Source organism: Talpa occidentalis, unplaced genomic scaffold (assembly GCF_014898055.3).
Source record: "Talpa occidentalis isolate TD23 unplaced genomic scaffold, MPIMG_talOcc4v2.1 talOcc4.7, whole genome shotgun sequence".
Classification (NCBI taxonomy): domain Eukaryota; kingdom Metazoa; phylum Chordata; class Mammalia; order Eulipotyphla; family Talpidae; genus Talpa; species Talpa occidentalis.
The window spans coordinates 27,808,745-27,833,240 of record NW_023605083.1 but is presented as its reverse complement, the minus strand read 5'-3'; the positions used below and the strand labels follow the sequence as shown (position 1 = coordinate 27,833,240).

Here is a 24,496-nt window from a genome sequence, read left to right as displayed (position 1 = left end):
ATGTTTTTGTGTCCTTTGGATAGATCCCTACTAATAGAATTGCCAGGTCATCTGGTAGCTCCATTTTTAGTAGACTGAGGAACCTCCACACAGCTTTCCATTGTGGTTGGACCAGGTTGCACTCCCACCAGCAATGTAAGAGAGTTCCTTTTTCACCACAACCTCGCCAACATGTTGAACATTTTTTCGTGTTTCATATTTCCTCTTTGGAGAAATGTCTTTTAAGCTCTTCTCCCATTTCTTGACTGGATTGTTTACTTTGTTTTTGTTGAGTCTTGTGAGTTCTATTATCTTTGTGATCAGTCCTTTATCAGTTGACTGGAGTGCAAAAATTTTTTCCCAATCAGTGGGGTGTCTCTCTCTTTTGGTTAATGTCTCTTTTGCTGGACAAAAAGCTTTTCAGTTTGATGTAATCCCAGGTGTTAATCTTTTCCTTGACTTTCTTGCTTTGGGTGATGAGTCTTTAAAGATGTTACTGAGATGTATGCTTTTTAATGTTTTACCTATATTTTCTTCTATATATTTTACAGTTTCAGGTCTTATGTCCAGGTCTTTTATCCATTTTGAGTTGATTTTTGTGCATGATGTAAGGTAGTGGTCTAGTTTCATTTTTTTTCATGTGGTGGTCCAGTTTTCCCAGCATCATTTATTGAACAAACTGTCCATATTCCATTACATATTCTTCGCTCCTTTGTCAAAGATTAGTTCTCCATGTAATTATGGCTTTATTTTTGGGCTCTCTGTTCGGTTCCATTGGTTATGTGTCTTGTTTTTGTTTCAATACCAAACTGTTTTAATTATTATGGCTTTATAGTATAGCTTGAAGTTTGGAAGTGTGGTACCTCCTTTCTCTTTTGTTTTCATCAGTAGGGCTTTGGCTACTCGTGTTTTTTGTGGTTCCATATGAATTTCATCAATATTTGTTCTATTTCTTTGAAGAATGTCATTGAGATTTTTATTGGAATAGCATTGAATCTGTATATTGAGAAGCTTAACACCTTTGTATCAATTCATATTATAAAAGATTCTTAGTATCACTGAGACTTTTCCATTCCTAAATTCAGTGTATTTTTTATTCGTATGAGCCTCAATTTCTAGGCTCCCCTGTTTAAATTCTAACCATAGTTTAGCCTTTAAAGAGTGAGTGTGGGTGTATGAATGGATGTAGCTTTTTACTCAGCAATTGGGCAATAAACATCAAGAGACTTAAAAAGGTTCCTACCCTTTTATTGAATAATTACACTTAAAATAACCTGCCCACAGAAAAGGACTGAAATGATGATCAATTGATATTTAAAAAATGGATTATGTACAAAGAAGTATATTTCATGTAAAAGAGGCAAAAAGATGGAAACAGTCCAAATAGCCAACAACAGCAAAACTGACTACTTATGAAGCAGTCATAGGATTTATTATTCTGAAGTTATCAGCAATGATGTGTGTGTGTGCATTTTAACTACCTGCAATGTTTGTGACAGACTATTAATAGAAAAAGTAGAAACTAAGCTCCAAGCACAGTAGCCCCCTCCATTGAAAACATACATATACTACCAACAAACACATAAATGGAGGAAATACACCAAAATGATCTGAGACAGGATTATGAGTAATTTTTGTTTTTCATGTCTTCATTTTCCAATGTTCTCACTTTCATGATCAGTAACTGAAATAAAAGTTGCATTTAAAACAGAAGTGAAGAAGAAATTCACCCCAAAGCAAGTTATTGATTGCAATGTCCTCCTTTTTATTAAATTATATAACTGTTGGCAATACACACACTTTTGGAAATAAAATGTGTTTTTTCTTGATTATCTGTTTTTGTGGAGTATGTGGGTTTTAAACGAAAAAAATTTCTATACCAACTTCTGGGTCTTCAAGCGATTTAGCACTGGTAGACAAACTACCAAGTATAGCTATTATATCTACAGTCAGATTTTATGAAAATATTACAAAGACAAATTCCTTCAAAAGATGACACAGTGCAGAGAAAACCTTAGCATATAAAAATTGAGTCAAAATGTTTTAGTCCATTATGGCTTTGCATAAAGCTTCAGAGGAAAAACACTTAAGACACTTCTCATCAAAGGCACTTAGAGTTGTAATAAAATACTTCTTTGAATTTAGTTTGCATCTGACAGTATTTTTATTCTTTTTCACATTGAAACAGTCCACAAAGGCAGCTATTAATGAGGAAAAATAGTTATCACTTCTTAATTTACATGTTAAAAATACACAAACAAAATTAATACAGATTTTGGTCCACTGAAGCAGGTAACAGTATCAGACTGTGTAGTGTTTCTCTTAATTCTGAGCAAAAAGCCATAAACTCCCTAGACCCGGGCCCATACACAGAGCCTTCAGTTCTTCATTTGCAGTAGCTGTCCCCTCGCCTCCCCACCCCACAAGGAAACTGGGCTCAGGTCCCACTTCGGTGCATTTTAACTGGAAAGAACTTTCCGTGGCTCAGCAGGAGTGCTGAGTGTAGGGGCAGCAGCGCTCGGGGTTCCATTCTCAGCACCTATAGCTCTGTGTCCCGGTAGCGGGAGGGCTGGCTGTAATAGCCGCGCTTCGAGTGCTCTGACAGCTGCTGGCGGTACTCTTCTTCCTCGGCATCACTGCCAAAACTTCCCCTAGGATCCTGATAGAGTCTGGAAGGAACTTTCTGTGGCTCAGGGGCTCTGGAACTGACAAAGGAAGAGGGTTAAATGCATCCAAAGGGAGAGGGCTAAATGCATCCCAAAGCACATCCACAGCCTCAAATGGCCTGGAGAGGTGTGACAAGGAGCGAGCACAGTGCCAGATAGATCATTGACCTTTGAGTTACACCCTGTGGCCACAATGGGTGGGGCTGGAAGTAACAGGTGAAAGCCAATGCCCATTTGGACACTCAGTGAGGAAGCCAGCCAAGGGCACCCTGACTGACCTAAGAATTGGACGGGGGTACGTTTTCTACCGCTAAGCTCCCCAGCTATAGCTTCACCAAGCAGAGTGAGTTGCTCTCTGCCACTTGCAATTATACCAATGCCTCCTTGTTGCCAGAAACAACCTGCCTGGTTTTACCACCATTCAAATAGTAAAGCAAAAAAAAAAATTGCCTCTGGCTTTTTATTCCTATAAAACTAGACTCCAGCTTCCAGTCAGAATGACCACAAGAATATAGGATTTGTGGATTTTTCCTATATTCCAGGAAGGTGGAAACTATCCAGAATAAGACACCACCAAGAAGACACTGATCATTCCTTGTGCTCACATAGCCTTTAATATAGAGCATCTTACCAATACGGTCAATTAATTGTCACCTTCCCAGACCACAGCTCAGTACAAGTGACCGGATGTGGCTTATGATGTAAATGAATTATGGAGTTTGCCCAAGTGCCAGAAAATATTAGCACAAAACCAGACCAGGCCCCAGAAATTTTACGCAGGTGCTATCCTCACACCATATAACATAACTGTGTGCTCCAGCATGTCACAGAGGGCTGATGTGAAACGTCAATGATCACACTTAGTCCATTTGAGCACACAAGCAAAACTCCCAAGAAATTTTGACTCAGTGGTTGTTGCAATTAAATTTGACTGAATGAGTAACCTAAATAGTTCACTAGGGAACCAAATTTTCTTGTTGCTCTGAAAGGGAGGTGAAGAAAATTCTTGCCCTAGGAATCCAAGCCCTAACCAGGCCCCCTTTTAGACCCATAGGTGCCAAGCAGCCCTTACCTTGTGTACTGGGGTGAGCCAGGTTCAGGCTTAGGTGTTTTGACTGGAACTGCATAGATGTCAGGATGCTTCTGAGCAATTTCGATCTGTGATGATAAAGAAATAAAAGAACAAAAATGAAGAATGAACCACTGGATGGCCACTTTGCTGATTCCCACAGGCCCCTCTTCCTACCCCATTGCCAAATGAGGAAAAATGGAAGCATCTCTCTAGTTTCTATGCTTGTATGGGATGCCTAGGGGTACAAGTCACACAGAAAAAATGTCTAGGAGGAATGCAATCCTGTCACTTGTGACAACATGAAGAACCTTGAGGACATTATGCTGAGTGAAATAATGCAGTCACCAAAGGACAAAAAACAGTGTATGATTCCAGTCCTGCGAGGTTCCTAAGAACAGCAAATCAACATGGGTTTGAAATGCATGGATCCACTTACATGTGGCTTTTCTTCTAGACAGATGATATAAACTGATGATATTGATAAACACATTATAGTACTGTGAATGTATTTTTACGTTTTCTTAATAACATGATCTTTTCTCTAGCATACTTTATTGTAAGAACACAATCTGTAATAAATAGAATACACAGAATGTGCTAATTGTTTCTGTTATCAATGGCAGATTATCAGTAAACGTTTGGAGGAGTTGAGTTACGTGTGGGTTATCAACTGTGTGGGTTATCAACTTGGCGGGGAGAACACTGATGTTGTAACCCCAACCTTGTTCATGTTACGTTCTTACAGAACGTAAGAGTGGGGTTACCAGGGGCTGCAGGAGGGGAAAATGAGAAATAAGTATTCAATAGCTGGGCTGGAAATGGATGGTGGTAATGGTTGCTCAAGAATGTGAAATGTACTTAATATAAATACCAAAAATGGTTAAAATGGTAAATTTTATATTATGTGCACTTTACCACACACACAAAGAACAGTGCTCAGAGGCACTACTGTTGTTATCACAGACTTGAAGGAAGAAAACAAAAAAAAATCAGTCATTCTCCACTGATTTTTCTTAAATTCCTCTTTGACTTTGAAAGGTTTTATATGCACGTCACAAAAAATTAAAATGGTATCAAAAAGGACCATCTCTGGGCCTTTTTCAATTTTAGTATACAAAGTCTGTTGGCTTCTATGGCAAATTTGGGAGAAAAGTAAAACTCCATTACCAATCATTACAATTACTTTAAAGAAAAATAACTTCTCAGAAGCACTGAGTCTCTTGTCACACGTCCACATCTTAGAACCTGATGCAAAGTCCTGAAGTACAAAGAGTAGAACCATATTCATCCATATTGGTAGGTGGTGTATTTTTTGTTTTTGTTTTTTTGCATAGAAGAACTGGGCTATAGGCCAAAGGTGTGGGAAGGTGAGAGGATTCACCAGAAACAGAGTGGGGAGAAGAACAGACAGACTGACTGAAATACACCTCTGAAGGGAGCAGCAGGAGAGACAGGAGAGGTCTGCTGCACCATAAGTGGGTCAGCTCCCTGGCTGGGGATCAAATTCACACAGTAGTGGTGACAGTGCTGAGACTTAATCCCTAGGCCACCAGGGAGGACCTGGTAAGTTTTCTTAATTTGAAGGAAAAAGGCTGCATGGAGAGCAGGCAGCGACACCATGCAAGACACGCCTTTGGTATCATGCATGTGAACATCCCTGGTACACAGGCAGCACTGGAGAAAGGATTGCAAATCCATTACACTGAACTGCAACCAATTTAAAACCCTTATTGTTGAGTGCAAAGACAAACCCGTGGTTTAAAAACAAGTACCCTTGCATTCTGTGCTTCTTGGAGTTCGTGCATTCTCTGTAATCTGGCCTTGTGATCCATCTTCTCAAATATTTTCACTTTGCCCAGGACAGACTTGGGAGTGTTGTCTTGTTCCTCGCTGCCCTCTCCCACCTCCTCGCTCTCTGGAGGGACGGGAGTGGACGGTTTCAGAATCGACTTCCCCAAGGAAGGTTTTGCTGCCACAGGAGGGGGATAACCTTTCATAGATGCCCCGGGAATATCATTGCCAGCAACGACTGAGGGGTTTGACTTGTGTTCCTGGGGTTTGGAGAAGTCAAGGGATTCTTCTCTGCTTTGGGTTCTGGCCTGTGGAGAGCAATGACATGTTTTTAGCTTGGGCTTTTGGTTTATTTTCATATCTGTATTAGTGATTTAATACATTCCGTTTCCTGATCAGTTTCCACAGGTGGGCAACAAATACCATTCCAACGAGGAATCAAAGAACTTAAGGCACTGAGCCACTGGTTGGTTATCCTGAGCCCTAACTTGCTTCCTCCAGAAGACTTTCAAGAGCTCCAGGAAACCGAGAGGCATCCCAGAGCTAGAAGTAAATTAGACCTTCATTTCATAGAGGAGATTAGAATCTTGGAGAAGACCTCAAGATAAGGCAGGCTTAACACCTGATAAGTGGGCTCCCAAGTTCATGCCCCACAGACAGGAGCTGCCCTGGCCCAGAAGTGAGGCTGGTGTCCAGGCAGAAGCAACGCAGACGGGTGGGGATGGGGTGGGCAACGTTTCATGCTAAGGGTCACTTCCCCTTCACATATACTTCTGAGGTTTGCTCCCCGATTTTCACTGATACACTTCCTAAAACCACTACTCCTGCTGGCTCACTTACTTTCTTGTCATAAAGTATTGATTTAAACAGAGAATTGGGGGAGAGGGGTGTTAAGGGGGAAAAGTCATAATTTTGATTCAGGGAAAGGTAAAGAATTATATGACATATGACTGGCTGTCTTTATATTGATTCTGTTCTGCATAATGATTTATTTTCAAAATTAGTTATGCTATTCATAAAGAGAGGCATTATAAACAATTGCTAGTGATTGTTTTCTTTAGCAAATCACCAGTAAGGATTTTCTGGTGCATTTAAACCAGATTACTGGGCAGAAAATTTTAATTGGACAGAAAAAGAAAAATAGATTCCAAGGTTAATGATTCTGGGCATGCAGTATTTGTCAAACTTTTGTTCTTTTCACCAAAAAAAAATTTTAAAATGCTTAACAGTCCTGAAATCGTTTGTTCTCCTAAACTGCCTTTCCCTCCTATCTTTTTGCTTTTCCCTAATTTTGGGGTCCAACCAACAGGCCAAAAGACTGGCTCCATGAGTTAAAAACATAACACCATCTGTGTGTGCTCCTCCTCCCTTGCTTGCCGGGAGCTCCAGGGGCACCTGCTTCCTCTGTCTTCCCATCCTGGTCTTCCCAGCCACATACCTTGGGCGGCTCTGGCTTGAATGCGGGGGGCGGGCTATTGTCCCTAAGTTGATCTCTGCTAGCAGCCCTCCTCAGCTGAGCTCGTGGCTCTGGGCTGGGTTTCCTTATGCTCTACAAGACATAAAGGTTCATTCATAACAAGAAAATCCCAGCAGAGAAAAGAGAGCATTTGTCTGCTTTGCTGGAGTTCTGCCAACTGGTAGAGTAAGTTCAAAAGCAGAGGTTGTGAACCACTGCTTCTTTACTTAAAAGGGAGATACCAGGCATCTTCCTATTATATATAAATGCTTAAGAAATATTAAGAAAATAACAAAACTGGCTGTATCCATTGCAGTAATCTCTTCCTTTAAAGTACAACAAAACAAGTTTAAAAGAAGTTCCTCCTAAATCTAAACTCTTAGTCAGTAAGAGTTGCTAACATTTTAAAGCATGAGCTCATTTCTATCTGTTGACATTTCAGAGTTAATTAATTCTTTAGAATTTGCTCAACAGTATGTACTAAGTTTTTTTTTGTCATGGTGCGTTTTCCTACTCTTTACTTATTTTCTCGGTGTTTTTTATTTTAAAAGGAATAAAATCAATCAGTGAAATGAGCTAAATTGCTAAAGGCAAGGCCACAGCCATAATTATCCAAAAACATGGATAATCTCATCTATATAAATCATTATTCCAATGTTCTCTGAGGCACAACTAATAATTACTCTGGTCCTAATTTAGTGCCTAGCTATGTGATTTCTAGGATCAGAAGCTTTCTATTTACTAGCTAGTGAATGCATAGTATCTGTGATCATGAACTGAATTAAAAAATTGTAACATAAAAGAGAAGGAAACTGATGGGGAAACTCTCAAGAGCTTCAGCAAGATTAGAAAGGTTAAAGGTAGGGAGGAGAAGAAAAAGCAAGGAATCTAAGAGTACAGAGAGAGAGACCTAATCAAAGGTTACAAGTAAATACAACATCGTATTTTAAAATAACATTCCACTTATAATTTGGACAGGCAGCACATAAAGCCACTTGGTTCATCCATCACGCCCAAGGGGATGGTAAGATACATGCTGACCACTCAACCTCTCCCAGCACTTAGTCCCTGGCCCTCTTCCCCGTGGACCACAGCCTCCATCACACAGGATTGACTTGGAATGAGCGCCTCCCTAGAAGTCACCTGCTCCAACCCTTAGGAATACCTTCCATAGCACCCTGAACAAGACTCAGGGTTCCAGAAGAATTCGAGTGAAACACCAGAACCTCCTTTGCCTGCCCGTGGCCTCGCAGTCTTTGGCCTGCCTCACCTCACCTCCTCATGCTGCACCGGCTCCGAGGAGCGGGTGATGGAAGACACCAGTGGCTCCTCAGCTGGCTCATCCAGCTCATTGTCAGTGTAGGCGCCTCCTTCACCGTCGGTGTCTTCAAAGTCACTGGTGATGCGGCTGTCACAACTCAGATAATCCGCGCCCATGGCAGTTAAGCAGGACATGCGGTCTTCGGGATCATCATCCAGCCCTTCCATCTAGAGGAATTTGTTTTGAGGGTCAGTGGGGTCTGGTACGGCTCCTGGGAGTGAGGACTCAAGAAAATTCCCAAGGACGCAGCCAAGTGACGGAAACCTTGACATAGTCTAGAAAGGGAAGTCACTTTGTTTTCCTCAAATCACGTGGCTTTAAATTACTGGGTTAATTTCTATGCAGGGACTGAAATAAGTGCCCTCCACCTTATCTACCCTTGCTGCCATTGCCTCATATGCCACTCCTGAGCCACGCTTCCTCAGATGGCAGTGCTTTTCCTCCAGAATCTGGGTGCTCTCCTGGTTCTCCTCCTGGTGCTTGTTTCTGGTAGTAAGGCAAGCCGGCTTGCACACATCTCACCACTCTTTCAACAAAGCTCTCACATCTTTGAGGTGCTATGACCTGATAACTTATTCTCACATGGAGGCCACCACAGAGCCTCAGCAGGTGTCAGCACCCAGTAGATATGAGACATAGTGACTGAACATGCAGTTCCCAAAGAGCAAGACTAGGACTCAATAATCAAATTGGAGATGGAGTCATTTCTGTAACAAAATTGTACCTGTAAACACCTTGCAGACTATCTCAAGTCAGCTGACTTTTGGAAATTGTATCATTTCTTCCCTTTCTCCCTGCAGTAGGGCTGTGCATAAACTACCTTCACAGAGGAGAAGCTAGCCAATTTTAGAAGTCTAAACAAGTTCTAATCCCCTCTTATCACGTACTCAAACTCCTAAGACACATTCTTTACCAACCTTCTTTCTAAGCAAATATTCCCAACTCTATGAGCTTTTCTTCTATTAATTTTTAACCATGTTCTCCATGCTATTCAGCCTCCCCTCTCACCTCCACTCTGAGTTTCCCATGTCCTTAGCAAGCTGTGGAGTTCAGCATAAGGTCTTGTAAGCTCTGATTAGTGTGCTTGGAACACAACACTAGTTACTACGTTAAAAGTAAAAGGGAAGTGAATGTAGGGTTGCAGACATCACACTCTGCTTTTCTTTTGAAAGCCCCAACATTGTAGTACTTTTTCTGAGTATGTACAAAATTGCAAATATTGATGAACACATAGGCTGGAATCACTTCAAATGGGCCTGGTTTTACTACATTCACTACCCTCTTGAGAGAAGATTCAGAACACGCACTCTCACCTCCGAGCAGTCACTATGCCACATACCTTTCCTTCAGAGACCCAAACTGTTTCTCCCTGCTGATGATGAATCGTGTCCTTTAAGCTGCCAAACCAACTATCATTGGCTGAATTTAAGTTGATTGTAGCTACAGGATGTAAACAACAAAAGGTTTGTGTCAATTTCCAAAATAATTTTTATTAAAAATGCTATTTGATATAATTTATACTAATTTCTCTCATTTAAATTAAGATTTTGGAAAAAAAGGATGTTGGCAAATGCAAGTCAATGTTTGCACCTATTTGAACACTAGATCCCTTTTAGTTGAATGAATTAAAATGGTTAGTCATCCAGCTGCTGGAGCTCACCCTGCAGATGAATGTGGCAGAGGTGAAAATGGGTTACACTCAGCCATGCTACCAGAGCTTCTGCACTGCCGGATGAACAACTATGGATCAAAAGCATGAGTCCTACAATGGCTGTATCTGTACTGAACATGTACACAAACTTTTCTTGTCATTATTCCCTAAATAATACAGCATAGCATAGTCTTCACATTGTTTTCCGTATTGGAAGCAATCTGGAGGTGATTTAAATTGTGCAGGAAGATGTGCACAGATTTTATACAAAAAATCTTATGCCATGTTACAGATTGGATTTGAGCATCTGTAACTTTTGATACACATGGAGGTGTGTGTGTGGAGGGGGGTGGTTTCTGGAACCAAGGCCCTTCAGTTACCGAGAGAGGTCTGTAATTCCTTTTTAGAATTCCTTTTTAGAATCAGAAAAGCTATCTTGAAAAAATGTTTTTAGAGTATGCTTTTCGGAACAAAAATAATACATCCACATCTAAATTAAATATAAAAGATCATTACATTGACATGTATGTTATAAATAAGAAAATATATATTAATATAATGTTAGATAGCACCTATAAAATACTAAAAGTAACATTTAAATGTATACCACTTTGATAAGCTTAGACATTTCAGAATACACAAACAGATTAATCAAACTCCACAGGATATATTCAAGGAATATACGTTTTCTATTCAGAACAAAAAACATCTTAGATGGTAGTACTTACAATGGCTCAAACACATACTTTTCTAAAAACCCTCAACAGATTAGTTCATTTCATACTTACACAAACCTTACAAGGTAGGCACTGCTATTATCACCATCTTGCATAACAGAAGCCAGGGCACAGCAGTGAAACTGGCCCAAGGCTTCACACTAAGCCAGGTGGAAAAGCCTGAACACAAATTCAGAAGTTTGCTTTTGGAGCCTGTGGCCTTAGCCACTGCACCACACAGCCCATCTGAACACATGGATTTAGAGCACTGATATAAGTTCCAGCCAAGTAAAACATATGCCATCATGTCTCTGCAATATGTATTAATGGACCTCGTGAGGATAAACCAGATAAACAAATCTGGGCCTAAAATGTTCAGATAAATTAGGATTTTTAAAAACTACTTTGTTGTGGGCTTTTACTGTATTAAGTAGATCACCCAAAAGAAAATCGGGCTTGTTGGTAAAGGATACTTGGTATCCTGCTGCATGAAGTTTGAAGTCTGTTTAATTCTATATACATACTGAAAACAAACATTCAGCAAATTTTATAAGCAATTATGCTTCAAAATTTCTTCCTAGTAATACAAACCCTTCTTACATTTAAGAAGTTCAAACACCGACCTTGAAAAATCCTGAATGAGCTTAGAGTTCCCTTGGTTATTAATTATTCACAGCATTAGAATAAACTGATACATTGGGCGACTCAAGGAAAATAATCTGGATTCTTTCTCTCCTTATTGTGGTACTCTGCAAAGACTACTGTGCTCCTGGCCAAGTACAGAAGTGAGACTGTGACACCAGAGACCAACTAGGTGAGTTGTATTCAATGTACACAGTATACTAACCTGTATGATGGAAATATTTGATATAAATTTAGCCTGTATTTACCATAAGGAAAACCAAGTTTAAAATGGGCTGTTTATGAAATGTGGAAAATATATTCATGCTGCCTGATAAAATGAAAAAAGTCAGAAAGCCTCTTACTGAATTCACATTGAATCACATACATGACAAAGAAAAGAAAAAATTCACAGTAGCTAATTTTCAAAGCCCCATATAATGATAATATCCGACTTAGGCACTTGGCCTCTTTTTAACAGGAGGGTGTACAACCATGACACTGCCTTCCCAAAGTACCTTTCGTTTATTGTTGGATTTTGAGCATTAGGTTTTTCAGATACTTGGACTTGCAACCACATTAGTGAATTCCTACTGCTCCTGCCTCTGTGGAGAAATAGTGAAGAGACCTCCACATCCTCTGCTTGGCTGTGGTCCTGGGACTCAGAGGGCATCCATGTCCCTCCCTGGCACAAGGTCAGTACTCTCTCCCCAGCCCACAAGGTGGGGCAGTGCCAAGAGCAACAGCAAAAGGTGTCACGTAGGCTGGGAGGAGTTAGGAGAAACTGCAGAGTGCCTGCATATGGGTATGCGGTTTCTTTCTGGGGTGAAAAAAACGTCCTAAAGTTGATTGTGGTTGTGGTAGTATAACTGAATATACTAAAAACTACTAAATCATACGCTTTAAATGGGTGAATTGTAGGGCACGTAAATTAAATCTCAATGAAACTATTTGTGTGGCAGGGACCCCTCTAAACAGCAAACAGTCCCTGCCTGGCCAGGGACTGTGGCATCTTTCATCTGTTTCCTGTGGTTACCAGTTTCTACCCTCCCCCTCAAGAAACCAAAAATTGCCGACTGCAGTTTGGGTTCTTCCAACTCGTACAAAAGTCACTTTTCCATTCAAGCTTTTTCTGACCACATAATGACACAAGTTTTTGTTTGTTTTTAACAGTACGTAATACTGAAAGATTAAATATATAAGATCACTAACAGTATCACTATTAAAGTAATATGTCTAATAATAATCACTAGCATTTGTTCAATACTTTCAAAGTCCCAGTACTGAACTGCTCAAATTTCACTTTAACAAGAATGAGGAAAACTGCTCTAAGTGCTAGAATATACTGTGGTGCTCTTAAAATTCCCTATTTGCTCATAAAGTGTATCCCTACGTGGATCTCTAAGTGCTTAATTCCATGTCAGTGGTCCTTCAATCATGAAATGAGTGCTTCAGGAATTCCAAGAAACATGGAACTCAAGCTTTATGTTTTAAAAATAACTTTTTTTAAAAAAGATTTATTATTTATTTATGCATGCAAGAACTGGGGTACAGGCCAGAGGTGCGTGTGTGGGGTGAGAGGATTCACCTGAGACAGCATGGGGAACAGAACAGGCAGACTGACTGAAATGCACTGCTGAGGGGAGCAGCGGGTGAGACAGGAGAGGTCTGCTGCACCATGTGAGTAGCTCCCTGGCCGGGGATTGAACTAATGCTGCAGTGGCTGCAGATAGCTTCATAGTGCTGAGACTTAACCCGCAGTACCACCAAGGAAGCACTTAAAAATAACTTTTGTAAGATGTTTTCAATAATGATTTAACAGATGGGGAAGAGGCAGTCTAACATTTCAACTTATGTCAACAAGTCAAGTAGCTTTTGGGCAAATCTCAGAATAAAGTTTCCCATGTCATCTCCACTGAGCTGAGGAGCACCATTAGACTACCAGGACAGTTATTTACATAATGTCCTCATTAAATACTCATCTATGAAAATGGAAATGTTTTGTTACTGTGTGATGAGGAAAAAGATTATTGAACTCAGTGAGCCTACATGCAACATAATCCTTGATTTCAAATTATTGTGTTCCTCACAGCAGCCTTACTATTCCCACCTACTAGTTTATAACAACTCACAAATGTAAAATCATGAAAAGAACCTTTGATTCTGGCCACAGCACACACACTCACATTGCAACATGGTCAGGCTGCGTGAGACACGGCGAACAGAAGGCATGTAGTAATCCACACAGCTTTGAAGAGTCAAACTTACAAGTATGGAAGAACATTGTAAAAGGCCATTTGGTAGACAATTGGAGTTTACTGGTCAAAGCTGTTCCACTAAGGTCCTGAAGACTATATGATTCCATACAAGAGGCTGGAGACTGATGAGACCATGGTGAGAGCAGCTCATTTCAAAGTTCCAGATGGAATTCCACACTCAGTATCTACATCCCTGTCCTGTTCTTGGACTTCAGTCACCCTGAAACCTTTGACTTCCTGAGTTGGTCAGGCAAGCATTGGCCTGGAGTGCCAGAGGCAGTTCTACTGGAGTTACAAACACTTATGCCTCACGTAAATGATGCTGGCCTCCTCAGACACAAAGAACTGGATAATGGACAGTCCTAGCCGTCAAGGATCTAGTAGTCTGTACAAAGATGTGGGTACTGTGTGGTATGCTAGGCTCACCAGCCTTTCAGACACCCACAAAAATTTGAACCTCAGTGAAATAACCAGCATGTCACAGATCTTTACAATCATTTGGAAACAGTCAAAATTGCAAAGGTAAATATACAAATGCCACTGGGTTAATATTCCCATTGTAGAGGATTAACTACTTTTCAAAGAGTCATCATTAGGATTTTGATCACTATTCTCCATTCGTATTATTTTCTTATGTCTTCCACTCTCGGTATCTCTCCTTTGGACAAAGAGACCACACATTAAATTTCACTTACCTGTAAAAAGGTGTGCACAAGTTTTTTTAAGCTTGTTAGCTTGATCATATAACTTCCGAGAACTTTTGTTGGATGTTGGATTCAACCTCTGTCTCATGACTTTGACACCTTGTCTAGAGTCTGGGTTGAAAAAAATAACAATCGGGAACCACTGAGTGTAGTTCAACAGGTCCACTGCTTTTGGAGTCACATCCAATAGCGCATGCTTATTCTGTCAGAAGTGGGAAAAGGTTATGTAAATATGTATGTAAAGTCATACATACAGTATCAAAGAGTTTGTCTTAATAAAGGCTGAATATAATAAAACTTATAATTAAATAATAAATATAAAATTTAATTTAAAAACAAATAAAAAAGCAGAAAATGTTTCTCTCCACATTATGTCCACTTTAATATTACCAACCTGTTAGTACTTCTGACAAAATCAAATAACAGGTTATTTGGTACAATGCTGAGAACTCTGAAAAAAACCAACACAGAACTGTGACTGGTTTCCACACAGCTTATAGATATATTCATTTTTTATCATTAACATTTAATGATTATTAATACAGAGATTCTATTCTAGACAAGACGGCAAACCATGACCCAATTCTTTCTGACAACATGGTTTGCGGCTCACCTGTTCAATAATTTGCCTCACGGTATTTAAACGCACCACCCCACTGGATTTCTCAGATCCCGCGTCTTTCGGTTCTGTTTCTAGAAGTCAATAAAAAGGGTGAAATCAGCGACTAATCAAATATTCCAAGCTAGTATCACCAATGATGGGACACCTGACATACGTGCTTCCTGATAAGGGCAATGGGAAGGAGCCACACTACCCATTTAATTGAAATCTAGCCAGAAAGAATTAGACCAGTCCAACAGGGAACAACCTATGAGACACTTGGCTTGGACTCTTCAAATTATAAATGTCATAAAGTAATTCAGAAAAAGGAGGGAAAGAGAAAGTCATAAAAAAATCAAGCGTAGTACATGATCCGTTGTTGCATTTTGAATTTCAAAAAATGTTATAAGGACATGTTAGACAAGTGAGGAAATCTGAAAAACAGACTCTATACTATACATCAGTATTGCATCAATGTTAAATTTCTTGATTGAGGAATGGTATTGTTGTGTAGAGGAATCTCCTTACTCTTAGGAGATTCATAGTGGCAAAAAGTGTTATTAGCAAAGTCCAAAAGCCAAATTTTCAAATAGTTCGATAGAAATTTATAAAGAAAAAAAGCTGATGAGTAAACAAAAGGAAAACAAACTTTTAGTGTATAAGAACAAAGAGTGGTTATCAGAAGGAAGGATTTTAGATAAAGGTGGTTATATGTATACATACAGAGATTGATTTATAATGCTATCTGATGGACACCTATGTAATGTGATAAACAAATGTGAGTTCAGTGAAAAAGTTTTTAAAAGAGAAATTTGAAGGAAGGTGTGTATACGAGTCTATATGGCAAAATATTAAGAACTGGTGACAGTGACTGGTGAAGGTATATGACTGTTCATTATTTTTTCAATTTTTCTATATGTTGGATATTTTCCTAAATAAAATTTGAAAAGATCATGTCACTGACAGACTTACTAGCAGCTTGGAACAGGTCAGGTAAATCATTTGCCAGCTTCTCCAGTGCTATATCAGCTATGGGGCCAAACAAGACCACAGGTCTCTTGAAACCAGCTGAAATGAGACAAGAAAGGCCATGAGAACACATAAAATTCCTTAGTTATCTATAGTTATTAAGATAGGAAGAAAAGCATTTCACAGGTGACTGATAACACAGCTACATGAAAGAAATGGTGTGCTCTCCCACCCTTAATTCAGCCCAGCTCCTCACTGAAGAATATGCCTTCACCCCCTCACCATTATTATAGATAAACTCTGCTATACTCAATAAATGAAGACTTTTGAATGATAGTATTAAAGAAATAAGTGGGCCTCCCTGGTGGCGCAGGTGGTTGAGCACAGCGCTGTGAAGCTGTCTGCAGCCTCTGTAGTGCCAGTTTGATCTATGCCAGCCGCGGAGCAACCCACATGGTGTGGAAGACCTCTCCTGTCTCACCCGCTGCTCCCCTCAGCAATGTGTTTCAGCCAGTCTGCCTGTTCTGTTCCCCACTCTGTCTCTGGTGAATCCTCTCACCCTCCCACGCATCTGGCCTGGACCCTAGTTCTTGTATAAATAAAATAAAAATAATCTTTAAAAAAAAATAAAGAAAGAAATAAGTGAGGTTGTAGAAATATACCCCCATTCAGGAGTTTGCATAACTCACTTTTTGGTAAGTCTTGTTTCATGTTTGAATATGATTCCAATTGTACAACCTGTCTTTGATCTAAGTTAATTTAGTTCAAATATGAGTGTTCATTAAACTTATTACAACATTAATAAGTTTGAACTTAACTATTAAAGTCTGAAAATGAAGGAAAACAAGCCTGGAGCCCAATCAGACCATTTCCTGGTGCCCTTTGGCTTCCTTACCTTCTCGCAGCAAAACCCTCTCATACGCTGGGAACTTGGTGCTGACAGACACGACAGCCGTCAGGTCTTCCCGACTCTTCCTTAAGTTCTTCTTCACACCAGATCTCTGGCCTCTCATTCTCCAGAAATCTGCCCTGTCCCCAGCATTGTCCCGCTGAGCATTCTGAACACTGGCCATTTGCTCAGCTCTAAGAGGAGAAACCACAAGAAGTAAATCTCTGCAATCAGGCAATGGCAGTCACTAGTGAAATCAGTCCATTTTACTTCTGAGATTGAATTAGAGAAGATGCAGTTTGATGAGGAAGCTTCACAGCATGGGAAATGTGATGATATCCCCTTCCCAGTGGAAGCAGAAAAAATTCAGAGCACATAAAATCCACCAGAAGCAGCTGAGAATAAACACTTAAAGGAAGCCCATTCTCACAGGCTGCTGCACAGCAAACATACTGGAACCCCTGCCAAAGTAGTTATACTTCCTTGGTCTCCCCACTGTCAGCCAATCAACAGGCACCCACTAGGGTCGCAATGCCCTTTCTAAGGACGAGGGCTTGGCACCAGACAAGGGCGAATTGTCTCAGAGGTCAGCTGATCTGCTACAGCAACTAAGTATTGGCTCAAATTTGGTAGTGGGCACTCTAGGAAAGTGCCAGCCAAGTGCAGCAACCAACCATGTGATGCTAAGTACCCACCACAAACCAGCTACTGGCTAGTCCACAGTTCCAGATCACTTCACAATAACAAGTAGAGGATGGGGGGAGAGGACCATGGTTACACACAATGAAGTCAAGGGGGACTTCCTTTTGGGAGCGAGTGAGGTTTAACAGCAGTGTGTGGGAACATGTGATCTCAGATACCTGCTTTTGTTGGGGATTAAGCCTTTTTCCAATTCGTTTCCGATCCTCACGGCCAGCCAGTGGCCCAGCTTGCCATCGTACAGTGTATCTACCACTCGGAAAACCTCCCCCCTGGTGAAGGCCAGGCTCTGTGCGGTTTCCTTCTCACATTCAAAGTGGCTTCGTATGAAAAATGAATCCCCTCTTCCACAAGCCAGTATGTCTCTATACACTAAAAGAAAGAGCATTGAAGGTTGCATTCAACTTAGCCAAAGATCTTATTTGACAAGGTAACAGCTTCTGCTATCTCTGACCACCCTCTTTACTTCTCTTCAGTTAGTGGACTCAATGTACTGGGCTGTGGGAATCACAGCTCAAACAGGAAGACAAATAGCACATTTATGAGTTTCTGTGATGATTAATTTTATGTGTTTACTTTATCTCTAGCCAAACACTATTCTGGGTGTGTCTGTGAGGATATATTTTTGGATGAGATTAATGTTTAAATCAGTAGACCGAATAAAACAGATTGTTCTCCCTGATGTGATGGAACTCTTCCATCAGCTGAAGGTTTGAATAGAACAAAAAGGTGAACCTTCCCTTAAGCGAGAGAAAATAAACTGTTCTTTACTTTGAACTAGTACAACAATCTTTTTCTAGCCTTCAAACTCCAAATGAAATATCTGTTCTTGCTGGTCTTGGGCCTCCCACCCCCAGCCTTCAAATTGCAACTATACCATCAACTTCCCTGGTTCCTACACTTCAAGACTTGTACTACAACCAAATCAGCAGCTCTTCAGCTTGCAGACTTCACCTTGTACAACTTGGGACTTGCCAGCCTCCACAAATGCAAGCACCAATTCCTTACAATAATCTCTGTGTGTGTGTGTGTGTGTGTGTGTGTGTGTACTTTAAGTAATGTACAATATACAAACATACTATGGCTTCTGTTTCTCTGGAGAAACCTGATGTGTTGCCAATTAACTCTCGGAAAGAGAAGATACTATCAACTCCCACTTTACAGGTGAGTATAAGGCTTAGAAAGGTAGAGCCATTTGTCATGATAAGGGCTAATGTGGGAGCCACCTAGGAGGCATGGCCCTCTGCATCTGTCATATGGAAAATTATGGCTCACTGTTCAGAAAAGTAAATTTAACTAGTGCAGATATTTCAGTGGGTGCATAGAAAACATTTCTATCAAGTTAAATGGTACCTATCCACTTTCCTCCACATAACTGTGACCCAGATAATTAGGTGTCAAGACCCACTTTTATTTAACTACCCAGCTTTGTCTATTCCGGTCTCAAGATAACCTCTCCCAACCTCCCCACTCTCTTCATCATTAAACTAACAATGAAACATGCTCACCATCAGCTCGGCTCTGAGCTAATATGGTCACCATTTCACCTTTTGGAATTTCTAACAGGTAGAGAACAGCATCTTCCCGAACCAGCCCTCTGAAGTCCTGTGTGTTTACCTGATAAGAAGAGCAAACATGGAAAAAAAGACAAAAAAGAAGTTTACAACAAGGGGCCACTTCAGCTCTTCTTTTTTATTTTTTTAAAGATTCATTTATTTATAAAGAACTGGGGTACAGGTCAGAGGCACGGGAGGGTGAGAGAATTCACCAGAGACAGAATGGGGAGCAGAACAGGCAGATGGATCAAAGACACTGCTGTGGGGAGCAGCGGGGGAGACAGGAGAGGTTTGCTGCCCGCGCCATGTGGGTTGCTCCCTGGCCAGCCAGGAATTGAACCCGTGCTGCAGAGGCTGCAGACAGCTTCACAGCATGGCCCTCAACCCACTGCACCACCTGGGAGGCCCCACTTGAGCTTTTCATCTGATTTCAACAGGGGTGGCCCAGAGCAAATCCCAGATATGAAGATATGTGCAGTGTCCCAGCTCAAGTCCTGTGTCCTGCCAGGGCCCGGCTGCGTGCGAGTCTCCACACCTTCCTGCCTCCCCACACTGCCCATCGCTTAGACTCTGCCATTGCATCAGGGACTTGCCTCTGGATCAGATTAGAATTCCTCATGGTTCTACTTGGGGCTCTCTCCTTTGAGTCCCCAACAGAGGTGGCCAGGGAGGTAACATACAACTTGGAAACCTGTAACTATGCTAATGGAATGCTGGGGTCTCTGGCCAACAAGTATGCTGGACCAGTTTAAGAAAGGCATTAACGCTGTTTTAAAATTGGTTCAAATAAATGCCAGAAAATAAAGATTCTAACCAATTCCACCTTTCTCTTACAGCTGCTGCCACCTAAAAGTGTTCAACATGTTTATGAAATTGAAGAACATTCATCTATGTGGCTATTAGCCTAATATATTAGCCTATATACATTTAAGCTTCTGCCACACATTTTTGGCATGAAGCCCATAATATTTATTCCCCATTAAGTGAGTTGGAGAACTGTAAATAGCTTTGGAAGATGAGTTAGAAAGCAAAGTAAAATCGAAACGTGGCACAAAGAAAAGGACATTTTGTCTTTTTTCTTTAAAGCCATGGTAAAACAAAATAATTACAAATTAATTAAACACAAATTATCTTAATGTACCTAATATTTAATAACATATTACATAAATGAAGACACAAAATTACAAAAAAATAGTTTCTTTAGGTATGAGGACTGTAGAATCCTTTAATCAGAGAGTAGAGTTTTATTACTTAAAAAGGTAAAAATAGTCAAGTTCAGACTAAAACTTACTTGCTATCTTATCTCAACTAAAGTGGTTCGCTAAGGCTATCATGTCAGCTTTACCTGGAAACAATATTTAGCATTTAAGATAATTGCCATTTTCCTGTCTCCACACCCCAATTAAGGATCTTAGCAGTTTGGTATCTAATCCTTTACTGTGTCCTTTGTGCAACTACACCTGTGTATACAGATGGTCACATGTGTGTTTTTATATGCACAGTAAATGCTTGTATTTGTTTATTTAAATAAGATAGGGGCTCTGTCCAGCTCTCTGGCCACATGAGGCCATCAAGTCAAAACTACAATGGTCAAAATTAAAGCACAAGTGGTGGCAACATTTTTAAAATTACACATAGTTACTAACCAAACTCTTTTTCTCTTTTCCATCCCACAGAAGTTTCCAAAAGAGAAGCGAAAACCATATCAGATCTATAATAAGCAAAGAGATAGACAAGCTAAGCATGGAGTGTGTGTGTTTCTGTTATTGATAAGGCATGTGTTCTGCCACAGGACTGCACACTCATGTTTTCATCCCACATATCAGGCTGCCACACAAGGAAGAACTCCACTTAAAAACCCACTACAGAAGAAAGTGTTAGTGTATGTACTTAGTTCACCACGTATATTCCCATTTGGCCAAGAGACAAAGTCAAGTGCAAAGGGCCAGGGCAGCACTTTGGTACTTGAAGGTCAGGTGGCACAGTCCTTTTCAATAAATATCCTCTTTCATTATCTATTCAGTAGTCTACAGGGCCTGGCGTGTCTGCTGGGAGCCGAAAGAGGATTCTGTATCAGCTACAGTATAAGACAGCTTCTCCACCCCAGTAGTGAGCTCAATCTTCTCCCCTTTGTAGAACGGAGGGCTCCTTTTGGGATCTACTGCCCGATCTCCATGTGGGATCACTGCTATAGAGACTGGTACCCATAATCCCTTCCTGTGTCCAGGGTAAAAAATAGAACACACTATTTTTTGTTTTTGTGTTTTAGTAAACCAAATCCGTACTTTACTTTTTTCTAATTTTTTAAAAAGATTTTTATTTATTTTTGCACAGAAGAGCCGGGGTGTAAGCCAGAGTTGCCAGGGATGGGAGGATTCACCAAAGACAGAGTGGGGAACAGAGCAGTCGGATTTACTGAAATACACTGCCAAGGGGAGCAGCAGGCAAGACAGGAGAGGTCTGCTGTGCCATGTGTGTTAGTTCCCTGACTGGGGGATCGAACTCAGGCCACAGCAGTGATAGTGCTGAGACTTAATCCCTAAGCCAGCAGGAAGGCCCCAGGGCACACTGTCCTAAGAATTAATTTTTGAATATCACCAAAGTATATCACAAAAAATACCACTTTTACCTGTGGGAGCAATTCCATTTGCCTTTTATGACTTACAGAGAAGCCAAGTCTGTCTAGCTATTAGGTGAATTCACTATTTTTCTTCATGAAAAATTCAGAAAATCTCTCCTTTCCCCCCTCCCCAAGGTACTAAAGTATTTTATCCCTAAACTTTCATAAGCAAGTCTTCCAAATTTCTAGCTGACATCTGAGGGCTCCACACTAGTAGGAAATATGTGTTTTTTCTTCCCTGGCATCAGCCCAAGAGTAATCTGGTATGAGCTGGCACTTAGATGGGATTGTTATCGGTAGTGCTTGCTAAGTGGTATTTCCTAGGATCATGTGGTCCCATGAGGTTCACTCAGGTACAGTTAGTCTTCTAGGATCCTGACCTGAACCAAAGAGGGTCTAGAATGTCACTAGAAAGCTTCAGCAAAGCTCACGATCAAGGTTTGCCCTTCATCTGCTCCAGAAATGAAATCTAAACTACAGCAACGGAGCCAAAAGCCCAGCAAGACGAAAACTGCCTGTTTTGTGCTCTGTTGCCTGTTTCCTCTGGAATTCTGCAACTATTTTCCTTTCCTCTCTTTTAAACCTAGAAGTTCTTACCAGACCCCCTTTCTTTATGACAGAGTTCATTATATATAGATTTTCCACTATAGTTGACAATAAAAAAACTCTCAGAAAAACTGCAAATTTACTGACACAGAAATGTCCATGAAGTCAGTTCCCCAGCATTCTGTATTCTCATAACCATGAGGTACTTGACATTCCTGAAGTCTATAGTGAAGTCAACAGAAAATTAGTCATATGCATGTCAGAAAACGTCAAAGCTGATCTAGGTATCATTTTTTAACTCTTTAAAACCAATAGTTGATTTAAACTTTAAAAGTACCAATATTTGATTAATCAGGAGATCCCTTTCTTCCTGGACAACTTTAATTGTCAATAATACAGAGTGGTACCAAATTGCTATTTTCTCATGGGGGAGAACCAAAGAAGAGACATTGACCTTACTGCTTTGTACCAGGAGCTCTGTGAGGTGCCTAAGGGTGTTATCTATTCTAATCTTCCTAGGGTCCTTGAGAGGCAGGAGTTTTTATCTCCTTTGTATAGACAAAAGAAACTTGAGTCTCAGAGGTTGAGTTGGGGTTACAGAACTGAGAAGCTGGAACAAGGTTCAAATAGGACAAGCTGATGGGCCTCGCTAGTGGCACAAGTTTTTAAGCACTGCACTATGAAGCAGTCCACAGCCTCTGCAGTACGAGTTCAATTCCCGGCCCGCCAGGGAGAAATCCACATGATGCTGCAGACCTCTCCTGACTTGCCCGTTGCTACCCTCAGCAGTGTACTTTGGTCAATCTGCCTGTTCTGCTCCCCACTCTGTCTCTGGTGAATCCTCTCACCCCCTGCATCTCTGGCCTGTATCCCAGCTCTTATATGCATAAATAAATAAATCTTTAAAAAAAAAAAAAACAGGACAAGCTAATACCAACACCCACTGTGTACTCAATTACGGCAAACTGCCTTAAGAGTGATAACCAGGCAGGGGAATAAACAAAATAAAACAAACATTAGAGAGACTTTTGAAAGACTGGAAATCCTAGACATTAAGTTACAGTCTCAATGTCCTTGATAAGCAAATCAGTAAGGCCTCTTTGCAAGGGCCTTAAATATTTAACTTTCCCAAAACATCAGGATGAGCTTTGGTTCCCGTATTGAGACAACAGAACTTACTAGAAGACGAGACCTTGTTGCTTGGCAAAAAGGAACCTGCAGCTGGTTGGTTTTCACAACCAAACCACCTCCCCCTCCCTTATGGAAGAATCCCTAGAAAACCACATTCTTCCCCAGTAACTTTTAGAAGCACAGTTAGGCTTTCCTTACCTTCAGAATCTGGTCCCCTTCTTGAAGGCCCTCTTGCTCGGCTGAGGTTCCCTCTTGAATGCCAGCCACAAATATGCCCACATCATTGCCACCAGCCAAGCGGAGGCCCACGCTGTCTCCCTTCTTGAATTTCACCATTTTGGTATTGGGGCTGCAATGGGTTCAGATTCAGGAAAGAGAGACGGAGGGTTTTTTTTTTGGTTTTTTGTTTTTGTTTTTTTGATAAAGGGGAATCAAAATAGCCACTGAGAGATTTAATTTTTTCTATATATAGTATGATTTATACTTTAAAGAGTGTTCATTTTCTGCACGTAATCTATAGTTTTATCTTCCTTGGGAGTATGAGGTAAATACATGCTGGCTTACTTTACCAGTGAAGAAATAGAAATAGAGACACTCGGGCCTCCCTGGTGGCGCAGGAGTTAAGATGCAACCTATGAAGCAATCCGTAGCCATTGCAGCACGAGTTTGATTCCCGGCCAGCCAGGGAAAAACCCACATGGCGGGACAGACCTCTGCTATCTCACGCGCTGCTCCCCTCAGCAGTAAACTTTGGTCCATCTGTCTGTTCTGTTCCCTGCTCTGTCTCTGGTAAATCCTCTCACCACCCCGCATCTCTGGCCTGAACCCCAATTCTTGTATAAAAAAAAAAAAATTAAAAAAAAGAAAAAGAAATAGAGACACTCATTCAAAAATTAGGAAGCAAATACAGGATACGGTTAGGGTTAAAATCGAGGCCATCTGACTCCCAGTTCAGGATTCTTCAAAGTTTGCTGCCACCACCACAGGGGCCCTGTCAAATGGAGACAAAGCCTGGGCACACAGATGCTGGGCCCTAGCCAAGCAGCCACAGTTTTTGACACTGAACTAGGGGTTCTTGCTATCAAGTGCAGTAAATAGGGTGTAGCTTAATACTACTACACCTGTGTGGGTATTACTGATCTAGCAAATTCAAATATTCAGAACAACATTCTGGAAAAGTACTCAGGTAAGGAGACAAGTCAGCCAAATTAATTATCACAAAGTTCATTCACTTCCATGTTTTGCTTTTC

The 24,496-nt window shown here is 40.8% G+C and overlaps 1 protein-coding gene across 6 annotated transcripts in view; it reads right to left on the bottom strand.

The window, feature by feature from the left end:
- Positions 1 to 1,205: 1,205 nt before the first annotated feature.
- TJP2 (tight junction protein 2) overlaps positions 1,206 to 24,496 on the bottom strand; it is a 122,339-nt gene continuing 99,048 nt past the window's right edge. For 5 of the 6 annotated variants that reach the window (XM_037495177.2, XM_037495174.2, XM_054689115.1 and 2 more), the window contains 13 exons: positions 23,445 to 23,595; positions 18,902 to 19,010; positions 17,555 to 17,765; positions 16,701 to 16,888; positions 15,809 to 15,904; positions 14,849 to 14,928; positions 14,227 to 14,437; positions 9,625 to 9,725; positions 8,240 to 8,452; positions 6,947 to 7,057; positions 5,490 to 5,816; positions 3,718 to 3,803; positions 1,206 to 2,684 (listed from right to left, as the gene is read on the bottom strand). In XM_037495177.2, the coding sequence (XP_037351074.1) occupies positions 2,519 to 2,684; positions 3,718 to 3,803; positions 5,490 to 5,816; positions 6,947 to 7,057; positions 8,240 to 8,452; positions 9,625 to 9,725; positions 14,227 to 14,437; positions 14,849 to 14,928; positions 15,809 to 15,904; positions 16,701 to 16,888; positions 17,555 to 17,765; positions 18,902 to 19,010; positions 23,445 to 23,595 (2,050 nt within the window). In that variant the 3' untranslated portion in view covers positions 1,206 to 2,518. The remainder of the gene's footprint in view (positions 2,685 to 3,717; positions 3,804 to 5,489; positions 5,817 to 6,946; positions 7,058 to 8,239; positions 8,453 to 9,624; positions 9,726 to 14,226; positions 14,438 to 14,848; positions 14,929 to 15,808; positions 15,905 to 16,700; positions 16,889 to 17,554; positions 17,766 to 18,901; positions 19,011 to 23,444; positions 23,596 to 24,496) is intronic. The other variant, XM_037495176.2, reaches the window with a different exon arrangement.